We start from the raw sequence: 19,054 nt of genomic DNA on the forward strand, positions 1-19,054 counted from the left end.
GGGGAGGACTGGGGCTGAGTTCAGCAGCCCCAGGGCTCTGGCTGGCTCAGCTGAGGGCTGGCTCTGTGGAGGAGGAAACAGGAAGGAGCCGGAAGGGAGAGGGAGAGGAGTTGCAGGTGCTGTCCCCTGAAGAGCGGCTGCAGTGGGTCCTCAGGTCCTGGGCTGCCTCTCCAGTCGGTGCGGAGCACAGGCCCGCCTCGCCCCAGAGCCTGGGCCCTCAGCCACCCCACGCTTCCTCCTCCAAGACCACACAGCTCCACACCTGGCTGTCTGCGGGCGCCAGAACCAAAGTTCAAGGCTCCTCTCTGCTTTGAAAAGAAGCCCTGAAGCAGAATGATGGATCCGGGAACAGGGATGGGCAGGCACTTCCTGCCTGTGGCGTGTTGGACACGGGAGCCTGCTGCAGGGAAGGGGGGTGCATCCCTGAACCCTTAGACTTCACCGTCAATTTCACTGAGCGAACGGTTGCTGGGAAGGAGCTGGCTGGCCTGTGGCCTGTGCTGCCCTCTGCTGTTTAGACTGGTACTGGCTGCAGCCAGCCCAGGCCAGCATCCTGGAGGAAGGGTGCTCTGCTCATCAGACTCGCTGCTCTCCCAAGAGCCCCCAAATCCTGCCCAGGGACAGCAGCCTTAGGGATTACAATGCCTAGCATTATTTGAACTCTGACTGCAGTATTGGCACTTTCCCAAATGTGTGGGGGGGGGCGTGTACAACACAACAAACTCATCAGAAGATAATGTTGGGGCTCAGAAAATGACACCCTAGCGTGGCACCTGGTCGGGCTGAGCTGACCACGGTTTCCGGCCTCCTCACGGTGGCTCTCTGGTGCCTGCTCTGGCACGGGAGGGCTTTCCTATCTGACTGAGATGTCTTTCCAAAGAAGTGCACTGTCCTCAGCCCTTTCCCTTGGCGCCCTCATTGGTCAGCAGGAGAGATGAACCTGGGGGACGGAACTGGACGCGGTCACTCACACGCGGATGGTCCCCCACCTTCTCCTGGGGACCCCTGAAGCCCTGCGGGACTTCGGCTGCCTCGAGGGCCCACCGTGCCCACAGCTTGCTTTCACCACGCATTTGTCCACATGGCACCCCCCAAGACCCCTGGTCTCGGGTCCACTGACCCCTCCATTCCCCTGCTTTAGAGAAACACTGCCTGCAGGCTGCTGGGGTGATTCCTATTCAGAGTCTCCCCTCTCCTCCTCCGAACACAGCCTTCCCCCCACTTCACACTCTGTGCACACCCACAGCACACCCCCCAGAGGTCTGCAGAATCCACGCCCCTGCTCCACACTGTGGAGGACAGAAACCAAGGCAGGGCCCCACAGCTCAGCAGCAGAAATCTGAACGCAAGCGGCTCAGTTCCGGGTCCTTTCCCTTGAAGACGGGACTGTCTGCCCTAGGGGGCGAGTTCCACAGAACCGTGACCAGAAAAGCCACACAGCCAGCACAAGGCATCCAGGCGGGACATGGGAACGGCAGTGAGCAGGAGGCACGCGAGGACAGGGGCACAAAGTGGTCCTCCTCATCCCAACTGCCCCGATTAGATGAACTCTGAGCACACTCCTGGAAGCCAGGGTGTTCCACAAATAATGGATAGCACCCCCTCCCTCTCACACTGGGTCTGAGCCAAGGTGGGTCTCTCAACAAGCATTTATTATCTAAGGATTACCTGGGGGCCTCTTGCTAAATTCTGTGTGTATTACCTCATTTAAGCAGTCTTTGTTGTTTGGATAAAACTGACTGGTCCTTTTGATTCCAGGTAAATTTACAATAAACACCCCTCCCCCCTTCTCCCCCCCAGGGTGCATTCCTGCAGGGCTCAGAAACTTGGATGCTCGCTTCATTCACAGCCCAACTGCCTGTGAAATGAGGCCACTTTCTTCAAGGCCTTTAACTGGAATCTTCCTCGCCTCCACCGGCTTCCCCTCCAGCAGAGTCTGCCCTGCAGCAAAGGCAGGCCCCGCAGTGGCTGTTGGCCTCCCTCCCCCTCCCCTGGTGGGACAGGACCCTGCCCCTGCAGGATGTGCCCAGGTGGGGGAAGGCAGACTGTCAGCATGCGGCCGGCTGGCGCAGGAACTCCAGGAAGAGCTGAAGCTGACCAGTCTGCGGACAGCCTGGGTTCCTCAGTGACATTCTGTCTCAAAGAAAGCCAAGAAATCCTGTGTTGGAGAGATAAGCATAGACAGACGAGGCGATACGGGTTGTAATGAGTTCCTAGAGCTGCCACCAAGGTGGACTTTTATCCAGACTCACTGCAAGGGCTCACGCACAGTGAGAGCCTGCCTTGCATTTCAGCTTTTCTCTGGTGGCCGAGGTGGAGGGGCGGGCTGTGCGGGGCCGGGGTGGGGTGGGGTGGGGGAGAACACGTGTGAGGCAGGACAGGACAGGAGAGAGAGGAGAGAGTGGAGGGAAGGGCTCCCACACTGCTCATCTTCAGGGAGGGGTGGTGTTCAGTAAGTAGCAGCAGGTCTCCACCCTGCAGAGGGCAGCCCCCCCTCATGGGGTCCTTCAGGCCCGCCCAGGCCAGCTCCCACCCCGAGGAGGCCTCTTCCTGCTCCGTGGGGAGAGGCCTTGGTGTGCCTGCTGCAGATGGCAGTTCTGTCCCCATTTGTCCTTCCTGGCACCCGAAGGATGCTGACTCTGCTTTCTCTGGCAGAAGATGGGAGGCTGCTCCCAGTTCGGCCCTCTGCCCGTCCTCTGGGCCCGAGGGGAAATGCTCCAGGTGGAGGAGGCGCTGCTGCTGCTGCCCTTTCTGCAGCCCCTGCTGCACAGGAATCAGGTCAACACTGCAGACGGCCCCGCCCGGCGCCCCACACTGCCACCTAGTGTCCAGGGCGGCTCGGAGTCTCAGCGGGCAGGCCCTGGCTTAGCTCTCTGCGGAGGGCAACATCCGATCTGGGATGCGTGTCCGCCGCTGCGTCACTCCTGCCATGCCCTTTACCATGTCCAGTGCTAACTCCCAACAGGGCTTCCACACGGAGGAGAGAAAAGAACAGCTGGGCTGATGGGACTTAAATTAGATGTGTGTGTGTGTGTGTGTGTGTGTGTGTGTGAGAGAGAGAGAGAGAGAGAGAGAGAGAGAGAGAGAAACAGACAGACAGATGGGCAGAGACAGAGACAGACAGACTACTGTTGCAATCACAGAACACTGAGCCTTGAGCGCTCAGAGGACGGAGGCTGTGGAAGGGCTACCCTGCCCTTCCTTGCCCTGTCAGTCAGGACTCAGCGGAGGGAGGAGCTGCCCACCCACAAGGTCTGTTGAGGAGGGAGGGACTTCCTGAGGAGTCTGTGCTGGTGACCGGCCCGTGGCCGCCGCCAGCTCTAAGCTGCTGAGGCCACTACGGCCACAGCTCAGGGTGAGGAAAGACGCCACCACGGCTGCCACTGTGTCACGACCACAGCAGTGTCCCCAGGTCCTCAGGAGCCAAGGAAGAGGTGGACACGGCTTGGAAAGGCCTTGCACCGTGGAGTGCCACAGGACAGGACTTTGGCTTCTTCGGATAAACCGGGAGAACCCATCTTTCTGACCGGTGGCGCCCCAGCCTGTGGCACTGGCTGTAGGGTGCCCTTGTGGGCGGGCAGAGGGGCAATGGCTCGAGCTTTCTCTGGGCAGGTGGGCTACGGGGGCCTGGCAGCTCCGAGCAGAGCCTGAGTCCTGCTGGTCAAGAGCAGGGGCAGGGTCCTCTTGCGACTGTGGACTCAGCTGCAGAGGGCCTCCATCGCATCCTCCCACTCACGCCTGCCCTGCCGGGCTACACCCGGGGGTTGGCTCTGTCACTGCAACGAAACGCCTCTTTTAAAGGTTGCTGGACTCACAGTTTCAGAGGCGGAGTCAATGACTGGCCTGTTCGAGCCATGCTGCCTGTGGAGAATGTGGCACCAAGGTGCTCCCCAGGTGGCCAGGGGGAAGAGGGGAGGCCGGGTCCCACAGTAACCCACCTCCCCTCCGCCAGGCCCCACCATTCAAAGGCTCTGCCACCCCAGTGGCACCAGCTCTGGGAACAGCCTGAGCATGGCCGGTGTCCCAGATCCAAACTAGGACACCTGGAGAGGCCAGGAAAGGCACCTGGGGCTCTGAGCCTGGAGTGCGGGCTGGCTGCGGGGACTGCTGCGGGGGAGGGTGGGGACGGGTTTGCCCCTTTATTTACTTAACGTCTGTGGGGCCAGGGCGACGGTGGAAGTGCTGAGGAATGGCAGAACTGGCATTCTAGTGGGAAAGACCATCAAGAGGAAAGAGAAGGGGCGGTGAGAGGGGCCTGGGGGAGGAGGGCTGGGACCCAGCACAGCCAGGGAGGAAGGGGCAGCTCTAGGCAAGGTCTCATCACGACGGCCAAGGTGGGCGCTTGGCTCGTCCTAGGAGGGGTGGAGGCCTTTGTATTTTTGGTGGCCTTGGGAGTTGAACTCCGGGCTTTGTGCTGGTTAGGCAGTGTTCTACTTGAGCCACATCTCTAGCCCTTTCACTCCAGGTAGTTGTAAGAAGGAGTCTGGAACTTGAATCTACCTGAGCCCTACATTCTGAGTAGCTGGACTTATAGGTGTGAACAGCTCAGGCTACTGCTGTGTGAATGATGGGTTGAGGCTGGTAAGAGTAGAGGCAGGGAGGCCAGGAGGAGGCTGTTACAGGGACAAGTGAGAGGTGACAGGGTCTGGGTAGGGTGCTGGTCAGCACTTGGAGTTCAGACCAGGGTCCACTCTGCCCACCCTCTGCCCTCCACCCCTCACCTGGGGCTAAAGTATCCCTGGTTCTCTGGCCAGGCCTCCTGGGGTTTGTTCTGTCTGCACTGGTCTCCCTTGTGAAGAGGCCTGAACTGTGTGCAGTTGGACGGCGTGTGTGACGGAAGGCTCCATGTTGGCCCTACTCCTCACGTGTACAAGCTCCAGGATCCCCGCACTGCTCCACGGAAACAGAGGTGCGCTGGCAGCAGGCTGGGGTACACACACACCAGCACAGCCCCACCAGCCCTCCCTCTCAGGCCTGCTGCCCGAGCAGCCTGGCCGGAAGCTGGGGACGAAACGTCAGCCTCACAGAGTCAAAGGCGCGGAGCTCTGATGACAGTGGTGGTGACGGAGATGAATGATTTATGTCCGGCCTAATGGTTACACAAGCAGCTGCTGCTTTAAAAGCATCCCACAAACAATATGAAACATTTATTTAAGTGGTTCTACACTGTGGGGCGTTTGATTTAATCAGCTTTTATTTCTGTTCTCATTAGAGTGAAGTCTGGCAACTCCAGGAGTCCGCCCTACCTCTGTTAGCAGCTTCCAGACACTGAAAGCAAATATTTTTACTGTACCACAATTAAACATTTATGCAGCACCCGGCTCCCCAGCTGGCCTGTAGGTGGGAGGGGAGAGGCGCAGAATTCCTGTCACCCCAAGAAAGCACAGAGCACCCGCATCTAGCAGAATTAATAAAGCATCTGAAGATCCCGGTGGAGACGGAGCAGCTGTGGGTTCGCAGGCTTTCTGATGTGCAGGCGGCGGGCCTGTGTTCGGGGAGCTGGGCCTTTCATCTTTGAGATGCTGGGCCAAGAGGGAGTTTATGCTTTTGATTCGAATCCTAACACCGTCACCACCAGAATCCATAAGCAATGACAAGAAGACCCTGGATGGGGTCTGCACACGCCCCATCAGCAAACTCCTCCTGCAGCTCCCCGGGCCCTGGGGAGTGCATAGTGCTTTGCTGCACTGGTCACGTTCTACTTCCCAAGCCGCACGGTGCTGCACAGACATCGTGGATTGGTCTCCACATCTTTTGATGTCTTAGAAGTGTGTAGAACTTGCAGTCAGGCAAGATGGTACAAGTTGGGGATCGAGAATTCAGGCTGTCCTGCACACAAGGGTAGTGGTAAGATTCTGGCTCAGAACTACAGAAAGGAAGCGATGACACAAAGGGGAACGGAGCGGGAGGAAGGGAGGGGGGGGAGGACGCAGTCGGAATGTGTCTGTGGGCACACCCCCCCTTGGCTGGTGGTAGGAGCCTCTTCTGCACTGTACCTCTGCCCCAGGCCCCATGCTTTCCTGAGTACCCTCCCATTACTTCACGGACACAAAGCCGGGTTTAAGGCTTCAAGTACGGAAGCCGTCCTCCACAACTATGAGAAACAGCCTTGGTGACACCCAGCACGCTCCGCCACTGAGCCACACCCCTGGACCTTGTTTCTTGAGGCAGGGCCTCACTGTGTAACCCAGGCTGGCTTTAAACCCCAGGTCCTCCTGCCTCTGCTGTGTGAGATTACAGGCACATCACTGCACCCAATGGAACTCATGCTTTTTTGGGGGGGGGTCCAGTCATGGGGCCTGAACTCTGGGACTGGGCGCTGTCCCTCAGCTCTTCAGCTCAAGGCCAGCGCTCTACCACTTGAGCCACAGCGCCACTTCTGGCTTTTTTTTTCTGCTTATGTGGTGCTGAGGAATCGAACCCAGGGCCTCATGCATGCAAGGCAAGCATCTACCACTGAGCCACCTTCCCAGCCCTTGGCACTCATGCTTTTTAAAGCATTGTTTTTCAAAGCCCGTATCATTTCTGAGACTGGCAAAGGCGCAGTGGCGTGGCCATGCTTGCAGGCAGGGCGGGAGTCTGAGTTGCTCCGTGGGTGTGGAGGCAGCCTGGGTGGCAGATCCTCCACCCCCAGGGTCTCCTAGGGGAGGTGATCCCGGAGCACAGGGCTGCTGCTGCCGGAAGCAGGCGCAGCATGTCGGCCACCAGATGGCAGAGCCTGTGGGCCTGGCCGCCCCTGCCTAGTCCAAACAGCGTCCCTGCCACGTGTGGCACCACAAATTAAAGTGCCAAGCCGTGCCGGGCACAAGGAGCCCGGCGAGACTCGAAGCGGCCACCCAGGAGAAGATGTCTGCTGGCTGTGAGGGGACAGGAGAGGACTGGTGGATCGGCCCTCGAGGGAGTTGCTGGTCTCTGGGATTAGGGCTGCGGACACAGAAGGCTCATTAATAAGCAAGACAGCCACATTCGGCAGGAAGCAGATGTCTCGCAGACGTGGAGGAGGGCCCCTTCCCAAGGGGACCACAGGTGTGCAGGCATTGCTGGGGAACCTCCCGGGGCCTGAGACCAGACTGTCCCTAGGTCAGAAGGTAGGAGGGGCAGCCTCCTGCCAGGATGACCGGCCAGCGCGGGGGCAGGTGACACGGCAGAGGGTGGAGCCTGAGGCTCACACAGAAGGTTCCAGCAAAGATGCTGCAGCCTCCGTTGTCAGGCAGGAAGAGGCCCCTGCTTCCCCCGGAGACCACAATTTCTCACTGCTGATTCTTTTATCCAATAACCTCTATTGAGTTTCCTTCTGATTACAAATGTTGAACACGCTCGTTGTGGAGAAATTGGAGGCCACAGGCAAGCAAAAAGGAGAAGTTAAAAACAGGAGTCCTGCTCTTCAGATAACACCAAGTACATGCCAGGAAATGACTGGAGTGCTACCCCGCACCACGTCAGGCAGGGTGGGGCCTCAGGCTGGCCTGGGTCAAGGGTCAGCGGCCCTCCAGGGAGGCCTAGCCACGTCCCGCGGGGGCCTCAAGGCTCTCACCCTGGCCGTTTGTCTTGGGACAGGGCTGGCTGTCACAACCTGGGTTTAGTAGGTGGGGGGAAGTGGCCTCCTGCTCATGGTGACAACGAAGTACGTGTTCTTCACAGAAGAACGTCAGCAGGTTTTGGCAGCATCTCCTGGGCTACACAATTAGGGACCCAAGGGTAGAAACTCCTGCCAAAGTGGGGTAAGTCTCAGAAAGCCCTGCCCCACTGTCTTCTGTCTGCCACAGGCCCAGCCCCGCACATCACAGGGGACGGCCACCTGATCTGCCCCAAACACTAACGTTTATGCATCATACAAGAATACGCAGAAAATGAGCTGGCTGCTCAAAATCCCCAACTAGGCGCCACCCGCGTGCACTGGGCACCTACCACGCGCTAGGCATTAGGAGGCAGCTCCTCCCTCAAGCCCTCGGGTTCACTCTGTGGGACACCAGCAGGACACAGGGGCACAGCCTAGAGGTCTAGCCACTTACACTTATTTATTCCTACTCAAAGAAACTGGGCAGCGGTGAGGGGGATCCGGCCAGGAGCTCTCAAGGAGATTTTGACAGAGAAGAGATAAGCATCATACACATGCACACATTACACACGTGCACCCACCACACACATACATACACATGTCGCACCTACCATACACATGTGCACACATGTGTATATAGACCACACATGCACATATGGGTGCACACACACATACACACATGCTACACACACCATATACCACACCACACACACACACACACACACACACACACAGTTTAACTTCTCCAGGATAGTCTAAAAGTGGTCCACTCTGGCCTCTCACCCCACAGGGGAAGAGGGGTCCCTCTGGCACTGGTCACCCTGGGTTGGGGGCGTGATTTCTTATCTCAGGGCCGCTGAGAGCTCTGTTGTCGTGGTGATTATAGGGGTTACAGGAAGGGCGTAGGTGGCGGGCCCTCAGACCTCCCCAACACTCTGTGACTGGCCAGGAGGCCGAGGCCATGCATGAGACAGAGATGTGGACGGGTATTTGAGTCCATGTCTTCTAACCCAAGGCCTGGTGTCCTGCCTAGTACCAGCTGCAGTGTAAGCTGGTGACGTTGTAATTGAGAGGAGCTAAGTTTAGAAAGGTTTCATTATGGCAGGAAATGACTCCAAGAGAGCAACTGGAAAGTGCACTGTGCCTCCTGCCCCAGCCAGCAGGGGCCAGCAGGTGTCAGCCGCTCCAGATGCAGGCCCGGGAGGAGACCAGGGCCCCGCCCAGGCCTGCTGCCAGCTCTCCATTTCATGAGGAAATCTTGTGCCTCACACTAGACTTCAGATGCAGACCGTCCCCCGTCCAGTGTCCCCACACGCCTGCTGCTCACCCTGGACCCATCCTGGCTCTCCGTTCTACTGTCATGGCAGCACAAGCTGTGTTCATCTAACCTTTACTCCACATAACACCAGCCTCCAAGCCCAAGAGTCACTCAGATGTGGTGCAAAGTGCATCCTCACTCGGTAAGGAAAGAAAGCATCTTACGCAGAGAAGGCTAAGATGTTAGATCCCGTGATCTCTTAGCGTGCCTCGCTACAAACTGAGCTTGGCCTAGGGAAAGGAAAAAGAACGGATAGAGGGTTTGGCACACTCGGTGTCGGGGGCTCCCCGGAACCTTGGAATGTGACCCCTGTTTTCCATGCCCAGCCTGACAGCGTCCCATGTTTGCTCGTTCTTTAGAATATGTCTCTGATCTCTCCAAAGTGGGGCTTCTGGACCAAAGGGCTGATATGTTGGATGGAGGCCACTTCCGACACCTGCTGCCGCATTTCCTTTCTCCTTTTTCTTGGAGTGTTTGCCGGATCCTCCCTGAATTCACCTCTGGCTTCTTGGACCTCAGCGACCTCCTGGCTGCCCGGCCCAGGGGACAAGCTGCTCCCCAGCCTGGGGGCTAGGGTCCTTCCACTTACCCCGTGGCTGCCACCCTTGCTGTCCTGCTATCACCCCACAGGCTGCTTGCTTCTCTGACAGACACCATCTGGAAAGCCCAGGAGGCTGAGCGACGTGGCGGGCCGGGTCAGCACCCATGGAAGGAGGCTCTGGGGGAGGGGCAGGGCAGAGGCCCAGGGAGCCCTCCAGCCACTCCTCCCACTGACTCCTGGTCCTTCGCTGTCATGGGCTGGGCCCATGGCACTCATGGCTAGCTCCTGGGAGGCAGCAGAGCGGGTCTGAAATCGCAGGACCTTTCCGAGTCTGCGACAGAGGGGTCTTAGTTCAGATTCTTTGACGGGGGTGTGTGTGTGTGAGAGAATCTGCCAGGTGCTGCTGTGGGCCACGCCAGGACAGCAGTGCATGCCACTGGCAGGGCTTTGCCTCTTCTGTCCTGGCTTCCTGGGCGCCTGTTCTGAGCCAACCTCAAGCCCCGCTGGCCGACACAGTCAGACTCCATTACGTTGTCCCTCTGCATCTCCACCCAAACAATTTGCATTTTCCCATCCTAATTTCATTCTCTCCCGCTCCCTCCCAGAGCCCTCTGCCCACAGGGATGGGCCGTTGTTTGTATTTATAGCATTCTTATGAATCCTACCTGACCCTGGGCCCCACGCTTGGCCTGGGAGGCAGCTGCCGTTCCCTTTCCACAGGCCTATTTAAACACTGGTCCAAACAGAAAACGCCAGCTTTTCTGTTCTGTTTCAGGGCAAGGACACAGGTGAGCTGGTCTGTCCCCTCTCTCCTGACAGCCACGTCTGCACAAGGCAAGCCTTCGAGGCTGGGTGGAAAGGCGGGGGGGGGCGGGGGTGCTGGGTGTCTGCAACCCCTACGGGCTGTGTCTGTGTGTCTGGTGGTTACCCTGGAGCTTAGACCAGAGCGTGGAGGAATGGGTTCCATGTTGGCTCTCTGCAAATCCGGCAGTTAAACAGCTGACAAGGGTCCAGTTCTTAGTGCTTGCTGGTGTTCCAGGCTTCAGCCACGGGCCAGTACGGATGGGGATGCATTAGTCTCCATTTTAGAGGTAAAAGACTGAGGCACGGTGAGAGGCTGCATCTCAACTAGACCACCCAGCCCTGAGCCCCACGTAAGGCCACCCCCATGAGTCTTCGGCACGGTTGTCATGAGTCACCCTATTCTCATGGTCCCGGAATCAGGGTATCGTGAAGAGATGCTGGCTGAGTGCCAGTCCCCTCACCCTCCTCACTCAGAGCCTTACAGACAGCAAAATCCACCCAGCCCTGTGCTTGCAGCCGGGCACAGCCCCTGGCAGTGTGCTCAGCTTTGCCGGAGCAGTCAGAGCTCAGAGCTGAGCTGGGGTACGGAGCCAGCCAGAGAGCCTGCACCACCATCACAGCATCCAGCCTCAGGGCGCTGAAGAGCTCCACCCAGGAGGAGGGAGAGACATGGCCGCCCCTCCTCCAGCACAGGGAGGCTCCTTCTCTGAGACTCACGATCGCAGGTAGCTTTAGGGACTATCACTTCTCAAAACAAACACAAAGCCAAACCCCGCTCCTGGTCTTAGCTGAATGATCTCCAGTTCGGGGCTGACTCAGGGCAGGGTGGCTGGAGAGCCCAGTGATTACCCTCTATAAAGCAGGCGGGCAGGCAGCCTGCCCTGGCAGAGGTGGAAGGTGCCTTCAGGTACACCATTCACCACGCAGCCAGTCTCACAACCCCCCGCGGTGACCTCCACGGGGAGAGCCGGGCTAGTCAGGTTTCTGAGGCCCCTGGTGGCTCTTCCAGGAGGAGGAGGCTGCACCAGCGGCGGCAGCCTGGGCAGCGCCCCGCTCCCTGCTTTGGCTCAGCCGTCCTTCCAAGGAAGCGCCCGGAATCCCCACCCTACCCTCAACACTATCCTTGCCCAAGAAAACATGGGGCCTGAACTCGGGGCCTGGGCGCTGTCCCTGAGCTCCTTTGCTCAAGGCCAGTACTCTACCACTTAGAACCACAGCTCCACCTCCACTTTTTTGGTGGTTAATTGGCTATGAATGTCTTGCAGGGACTTCTCGCCAGGCTGGCTTTGAACCACAGTCCTCAGATCTCAGACTCTTGAACAGCTAGGATTACAGGCGTGAGTCACCGGCGCCCGGCCAAAGTAAGGTCTGAAAGCACCAAGAGTACCAATGAGAAAATAAAGGCCCAGAGAGGGGCCAGCACTTTCCCAGGGTCACACAGCACCCAGAGGAAGAAGGTCTCGGCTACAGGAATACCAGGATTCATGACCAGCCTAACCCTTCACCTTCAGCTTTGTCTCCTTCTTCTTCCCATGCACACATAAGGAAAACCACTTCCCATCCCTGGTGTCCCTGCCAACCCACAAAGACCGAGTGAAGAATCATGTCCAAATATGCCAGGGTGGTCTGGTCCAGGGTGCCAGTTTTGCTGCTGGGGCTGCCTGACAGAGTCTGGAACTGCAGGTGCAGAGGCCGGAGCAGCAGCTGCCGTCTGTAGGGCTGTGTACCTGCAGCAGAGCTGCGTCCCGAGGCTGTGAGCTCAGATCTGTCCATGTTTGGGCATGGAGCCTCTGCCCAGATGGGACCCAAGGCAGCCGCCCAGCCGGGTGTCTCCAGGGAGGCCGAACTTCCTGCCAGAGCTCCAAGGCCTCTGGTGGGGGTGGGGGTGGGGGTGAGGGCGGGCAGAAAGAAACCACCTGCTTGCGGGACCACAGGCAGCGGGCTGTGAGTACAGGCGGGCGTCTAAGCGCTGGAACTGGGGGCTGGAGCTGGTGACACCTGAGGGGCTGGTGGGGGGAGGGCCGGGAGAAGAGCCTGCAGGGACCCCTCCCCCTCCAGATGCTCAGCAGAGCTCCAGAGCGGCTGGCTGTCTGGGCCGGTGTCAGCCCGTCTCTCGAGGGGCTCACTGGCCTGGCCCTCAGCATCCAGTGACCAGCAAGTGGAGATCGGGACCAGCCCTGGGACAGGGCTAGGCATGGCCAGCCCCCACCTCACCGGTCCCTCTGTTAATAATGCTGGCTGCTCCCGTGTGTGTGTGTGAGTGTATGTGTGAGTGTGTATGTGTGTGTGAGTGTGTGTATGTGTGTGTGAGTGTATATGAGTGTGTGAGTGTGTGTATGTGTGTGTGAGTGTATGTGTATGTGTGAGTGTATGTGTGTATGTGTGTGTGAGTGTATATGAGTGTGTGTATGTGTGTGAGTGTATGTGAGTGTGTGTATGTGTGTGTGAGTGTATGTGTATGTGTGTGTGAGTGTATGTGTGTATGTGTGTGAGTGTATGTATGTGAGTGTGTATGTGTGAGTGTGTATGTGAGTGTATATGTGTGTATGTGAGTGTGAGAGTGTGTATGTGTGTGTGAGTGAATGTATGTGTGAGTATGTGTGTATATGAGTGTGTGTGTGTGAGAGTGTGAGTGTGTGTGTGTGTGTGTTGGGGGAGGGTAATGGTCTCTACTACAGCTCTTGGAGGCCGGTGCTGTGATTCTCCCATCTCAGTCACATGATGGCTAGCAGGGGCCCAGGACGGGAGCACGTCTGTGACCCCAGCTCCCCTTCCCCAGGCCCCGCCAAGCCTCTATTTCCTGCCCTTCTAAGGAAGAGGATGCACGTGATCCTCTCCACAGACCGCCTACCACACTCTGTACTTCGCCACCTTTCCACAGAGACACTTAGCGGCGCACAACACTGGGAAGTTCCTGGAGTCCTAACTGAAGTGTGCTGTTACTGCTGACATTCCCTGTCGGACCCCAGGTCTGGGGGTTCTCACTCTAAGCGATGAGTCTTAACTTCCAGTTGCGGCTTGGGGAGATGGGGTGAGCTTGGGTCCCTCCAGCTGGCCCCACTGCTCCCCCTGAGTGCTCCTGGTAGGAACAGACAGAAAGGAGGCAAGCACAGGTCTTCTCCTCCAGGGGAATTCTGCCCACTCGCAACCCCACAATGTCCCCGTTGGAAAGGAGGGGCTCCCCGCCTCTCAGCCCCCAGTGTCACTGGGTCGCCTCTCACCTCTGCGTCAGAAGCAGAGGGACAGGCAGGGGCGCAGCTCCACGCCTGGTTCTGAGGGCAGTGAAGGAAGGGGCGGGCCAGGCTGTCTGGGCCAAGGAGCTCAGTCCAGAGCTTAGGAGAGAGCCTGAGCAGAAAGCAAGCTCTCTGCAGACAAGAGCCTGTCTCCAGAACTCTCTCCATGCATAAAGGCCATGTGTTTGCACTGGGAGCAGGCAGGGTGAATGGCGGCCTCCCCGGTGTCAGGCCAGACTTCCCTATAACGGGGGAACCTCCGCCTGCACTTGTGGCAGAGCTGGATCCTGACCACTTAAACGAGCCTCAGAGCTTACCCAGAGGCCCGGGGCAGCTGACTGAACGCAGGGCCAGCTGCAGGCGGGGTCGGTGGCAGCGCTGTGGGCCCAGGTCACCTAGCTGCAGGGGCCTGTCCTGAAAAGGTCTGTCCGGTTTACACCCTGTCCAGCGCCCAGGGGCTGGTGCAGGGGAGTAGTGGCCTTGGGCAGTGCTGAGTGGGGAGACAGAAAGGGAAAGGGGCGAGTGACCACCCACCGCTGCTCACCATTTCCTGCAGCCCTTGTAGCAAATGAGCACAAACTCCATGACTCCAGTAACAGAAAGCCAGCATCCCACAGTTCTGAAGCCCAGCGTACAGGGTTGCCAAGACCCTTGCAGGGCTGCAGAGCTGTGGGGACGATCCCTTGCTCCTCGCCCGCTCTAGGTCAGTGGCTGCCAGCACCCCTGCCTTGCTGCCCCATCCCCCAGCCTCTATGTATTCCCTCACTGGCCTCCTGCTTAAAGGACTCTCAAATCAAACCCAAGCCAGCCTCCCATCTGGGGACTCCTACCACGCCTGCACAGGTGTCACACCGAGCAGCATGCACGGGTCCTGGGATGACAGGCAGATGTCTGGAGGGCCCAGGCTGCCTCCTTCTGCAGAATGAGGAGGACGGAAGGCATGCTCAGAGCAGACGGGGGCCGGGGGCGCCTATGGGATCAAACAGGAATACTGTTGATAGCTGGGCTCGTCTCACTTGCTTGTCTCTGTGGCCCTAGAAATGACTGCTGCCCCAGACAGCCATGGGGAAGAAGCTGGTGATGGCCCAGAAGCGGGGAGAGACGCGAGCGCTCTGTCTGGGAGTGACCATGGTGGTGTGTGCGGTTATCGCCTACTACATCCTGGGTACCACGGTGCTGCCTCTCTACCAGCGAAGGTACTGACCTCCAGCCAGCCCCCGACTCTCCCTGGGCACCCCAGAGTGGTTGAGACAATGCTCATTCCCAGGCTCAAGCGTCACTAGCAGGGAGGGTAGGCTGGCGTGGGGCCTGCTGGCCTGGGACCGGTGGTGACAGGTCAAGCCACCGCCATGGCTCAGCAGTCCCTGCAGTGTGTGTGATCGTGGGTGCACAGAAATGTGTGTGCACAGCTCTCTCCCTCTGAAAGGCCTGTCCAGGTGAGTGATGCCTCACGGGATGGGGAGGCCACCAGCTCCGGTCGGGGCTTCGCTGATAGACAGCAAGGGTCTGCACTGAGCTGCCATCTGCCCCCTGGAGCCCCGTCCAGGAGTCTTTGAGATTATTCCATGATCCTGTGAGGCCTCGCTCTTACAGAAGAGCTCTGGGATTTCTGGGAATACCTGGTGCCCCCACCCGCCCCATGAGTATGTCTCGGATCCTCCTCTGGGCATGTCTGGCTGCTGTCGGCCTCTGCTCTCTGAGAGTGCTCTCCCCAGGAAGACTCACACCACGGTTTACAGGGTGATGAGCCTGTTGGCCTCTCTGGGGCCTGTGCTGTCCTCGAGTTTTACAACCTGGAGCCCTGCCAGGCTGGAGTCTCAGAGCAGCCCAGTGCTGCTGGCACACTGTCACAGCCAGATCAGCCTCCTTCCCGCAAGTCCTCGCCCTGTGCACACCAAGTCCCTTCAACATCTGATCGATTTTAGGAGGGACAATGATAGATTCATAGCCTCCCAACCTATCCTCCGTGCTGTGTGGCCCCAGAAAAGCTCTGGGAACATCTGAGCCTCTTGCACCCTTGTGTGAGACCAGGATGCTGTGGCTAAGACCATCCTGGCCTAGCTACACATGAGGCCTCTGAACCCTGCCAGGCCCAAGCCATTCCGATTCCACGGGCAAGCCTTGTGGGAGCTCCCGGTGAAGCCAGGGGGTGAGAACCATCACACAGGTGGTATTTAACTCCCGAGCAGGTCGGAAACTGCTCCCGTGACCCCACCCCAGGCCCAGGGGCTAGATGCTGGCACCAGATGAGAGTCCTGGCCCTGGATTTCTCTAAGTCTCCTGGAGAACCAGGGGTCCAAACTGGGTGTTTTGTGTGTCACCCCGAGGCTGAGACATGTGTGGTTCCCCGCAGTGTGTGGACCCAGGAATCCACCTGCCACCTCATTGAGACCAGCATCTGGGACCAGGACGAGCTAGGGGGCAAGAAGGTGCCCCAGTACCCGTGCCTGTGGGTCAACGTGTCTGCCGTGGGCGGGTGGGCCGTGCTGTACCACACAGAGGACACCCGGGACCGCAACCAGCAGGTACCGTTTTCACTGTGTCAGCCAAGTCCCACAGGAGGCCAGGCCTCAGCCAGAGCCAGTGGTCCACGGACTCCAGCACGTGGACAGTGCCAGCATTTCTGGCCTTCTCCAGGGAGGTGCTCTACAGGCATCCTGAGGCAGGCCGGGCAGGGCACCGTCCCTGAAAACACCTGAGGACCACATGCGTGGTGAGCATGAAGCCTCTCACACGGGGGGGAGAACCAGGTTCTCTGCCCTGCCATCTCTGCTTAGCTCCCCAGCCGGGCCTCATCGGAACAGGGCGGGGGACCCTCGTAACAGTGACCAGAGCCAGAACGAAGCGTGTGCCCACCCCAAGCTGTCAATCCTGGCCTGCCAACCTCTGACCTGTGGCTCACACAGGATCAGGCCTCAAAGAGTTTGCCATTGGAACTCTGGCCGGTAGTGTCTCACTGGGAGAGCTCACCTTGGAATGGGGTTTCTGACTTCTGATGTGTCGCTGGCCTGGTTGCTCCTGGCCTCCTGGAGCGCAGGGCGCGTGCTGTCTGTCGGGAGGGAGTGGCGGCTGCCGTCTGCATGTGGCTGTCCTCTGCTCCCGCCAGGCCCCGCCCCTCCCTGACAGCTCCCCCCCCCCCCCGGCACCTGGGCACCTGCCAATCTCACCTGCCTCATCTGCTTCCCTCGCTGGGGTCTCATGCATGAGCCAGTGGGTCTCTGAGCATAGGGCTTGTGCCCTGAGTCTGAATACAAAGTGCAACTGTCCCGTAAGGCGTGGGGGGTTCACTGGTCTCCTTGGACGGTCACATTTAAAGCTCCTTAGTCACCTCTAGGTGCTACTGCTGTTAGCCCTTTTACACAATGAAGGCATGAAGGTTCAGTAAGGGGAGCAATTTGTCTCAGATTTCACAGCCCACAAAAGCAGAGCCAGGACTTGGTGCAGTTGGCAGCGGTACGCTGAGCGGTCCCAGTGTCCCCACTCACATCTAACACAGCAGCCTCTGGAACCACAGAGTGCACGCGCAAGTCCCAACTCCAGCCCAGGCTGACTCCACAGCCAGCCTTTCCTTCCTCCATCCCGGGGCCTGAGCAACCAGGAATCCAAGTCCCCCAGCACCTGACTTGTCCCCACAGTGCTCCTACATCCCCGGCAGCCTAGACAACTACCAGCTGGCCCGGGCCGACGTGGAGAAGGTGAGAGCCAGGTTCCACGAGCACCATGTTTTCCACTGCTTCTCCACGACACGGGAGAACGGGAGCAGCGTTCTATACCAGCGTCTCCACGGGCCCCAGGCCCTTCTCTTCTCTCTCTTCTGGCCCACTTTTCTGCTGACAGGGGGTCTCCTCATTATTGCCATGGTGAAGCTCAACCGGTCCCTCTCCATCCTGGCAGCCCAGAAATGACCATCCCACACCACGCCACCACACACACGCCCGTCACAGGGGCCGGGAAGCACTCTTCCCGTGTGTGCGCTTGCCTTCTCCCTGCCTTCAGTCTCCCCTCCAATCTGTCCTGCCTTCTGCTGCAGGTTGGCCTTTGGGAAATCTCTTTGCTATGTCATTTCCTACTCAGTAATGTGCAGTGGCCCCTGTGGCTCCGAGGACACAGGGACAGCCCGTCCTCGCTCAGTGGTTCCCATCCGTTACCTCTTCTGTCACGGCCTATCCCACGAAGGACCGGGACTGTCACCACGGTGCCTGTGTTCCCACCCAGGCAGCCATCCTTGGTAAACCCAGCCCCACAGACACAATAGCAGCTCCCATTTCTAGGGCTCTTCTTGAAAGGACACTGCTTTTATCTCAGCATGTAAAGATACTATTGTCTCTGTCTGCAGAGGTTTACTGCCAAGGCCCAACAAACACCAAGCCATCACATAAAATGTTGTTTCCACCGCATTGACTCATGTAAGTGGTGGCATTTCCACTTCATTCATTCATTCACGTAAAATGCTGCAGTAACTGCATTGCACCCATGCACATAAAAATCTGCAGTATTGGTTTTACATCCACACACATAAAATGCCACAGTAGTTGCATCATGCCCACTCATGTAAAAGGATGCAGTATTTGTACTGCATGCCTGCATGTAAAATACTGTGGCATTTGCACTTTGTTCACTCATGTAAAATGCTGCAGTATCTGCATCACACCCACTTGTGTAAAATGCTGCAGTATCTTCATTGCACCCCCTTGTGTAAAATGCTGCAGTATCTGCATCACACCCACTTGTGTAAAATGCTGCAGTATCTGCATCACACCCACTCACATAAGATGCTGCAGTATCTGCATTGCACCCATGGACACGCTCCCATATACGTTAGGTCGTGCAACACAATGCAACCTAAATGCCCGCAAATACTGTATTACTTGGGGTCTAATGACAAGAAAGCCTGTCCACATTCAACAAAGATGCAGTTTTCCCCTAAATATTATTAACCTGCAGTTGGTTGGATCCATGGATGCAGGTCCTGCTGGTACCCTGCTCGTACCAGGGGCTCCATAGGTAAAACAACCAAGGGCTGTGAGGAAATAAACCAAAGCACACAAGGATCAACCGGGGATGGTGGTCTTTTTTTTTAGCCCCCGTTTGCTTTAATTTTTTAAGTCAATTTTCAGCAATAGGAAAATTATGTATTGCTTGTAATTAATAAAGCAGTAGTAACTGCATTTTGCCATAGTTGTCATGTGTCTTCCATGCGTTTGTGTATTGGGAACGTAACACCAAATGCACATGCTCATGGAGTGGGGCCTCTCGGAGGGGCCCCGAATGGCACCGTGACTTTGTAGGGAAAGGGGAAGGCACCTGAGCCGCTCACACGCTCCATCTCCATGCCATGCTGTTCTCCATGTCTGCCTGACGCAGCGCAAGCTGCTCATCAGATGCAGATGCAGGCCCTGGGACCCACAGGCCTCCAGAACTACAAGCAATCAATTTTCCTTTATACATTTCTCAATCTGAAGTACTCCAGTATAGTAATGGATAACGGACTAGGACACACGGAAGGAAGTTCGCCTGGAGCTATGTTTTCAACACAACCTCTACGGGGCTGGAAGCTAAGTGCAGGCAGAGGTGGCCAACAGCAATGCCACGTTCCCCAC

The 19,054-nt window shown here is 57.8% G+C and overlaps 1 protein-coding gene and 1 pseudogene across 1 annotated transcript; one reads left to right on the forward strand and one right to left on the reverse strand.

The window, feature by feature from the left end:
* The window catches only part of LOC105994947, a 175,189-nt pseudogene that overhangs the window by 146,950 nt on the left and 9,185 nt on the right, over positions 1-19,054 (reverse strand).
* Positions 12,130-17,359, forward strand: Kcnmb1 (potassium channel subfamily M regulatory beta subunit 1). The gene is made up of 4 exons (XM_013028638.1): positions 12,130-12,165; positions 14,493-14,650; positions 15,808-15,979; positions 17,090-17,359. Exons 2-4 carry the CDS (start codon positions 14,517-14,519, stop codon positions 17,357-17,359), a joined length of 576 nt encoding a protein of 191 aa, XP_012884092.1. The 5' UTR covers positions 12,130-12,165; positions 14,493-14,516.

Source organism: Dipodomys ordii, unplaced genomic scaffold (genome assembly GCF_000151885.1).
Source record: "Dipodomys ordii isolate 6190 unplaced genomic scaffold, Dord_2.0 Scaffold112, whole genome shotgun sequence".
In the NCBI taxonomy this organism is placed as follows: Eukaryota; Metazoa; Chordata; class Mammalia; order Rodentia; family Heteromyidae; genus Dipodomys; species Dipodomys ordii.

Coding starts and splice junctions, on each gene's coding strand:
- Kcnmb1 (XM_013028638.1), top strand. CDS start 14,517: ATGGGGAAGAAGCTGGTGATGGCCCAGAAGCGGGGAGAGACGCGAGCG. Junction 14,651..15,807: donor CTGCCTCTCTACCAGCGAAG/GTACTGACCTCC, acceptor GGTTCCCCGCAG/TGTGTGGACCCAGGAATCCA. Junction 15,980..17,089: donor CCCGGGACCGCAACCAGCAG/GTACCGTTTTCA, acceptor TTGTCCCCACAG/TGCTCCTACATCCCCGGCAG.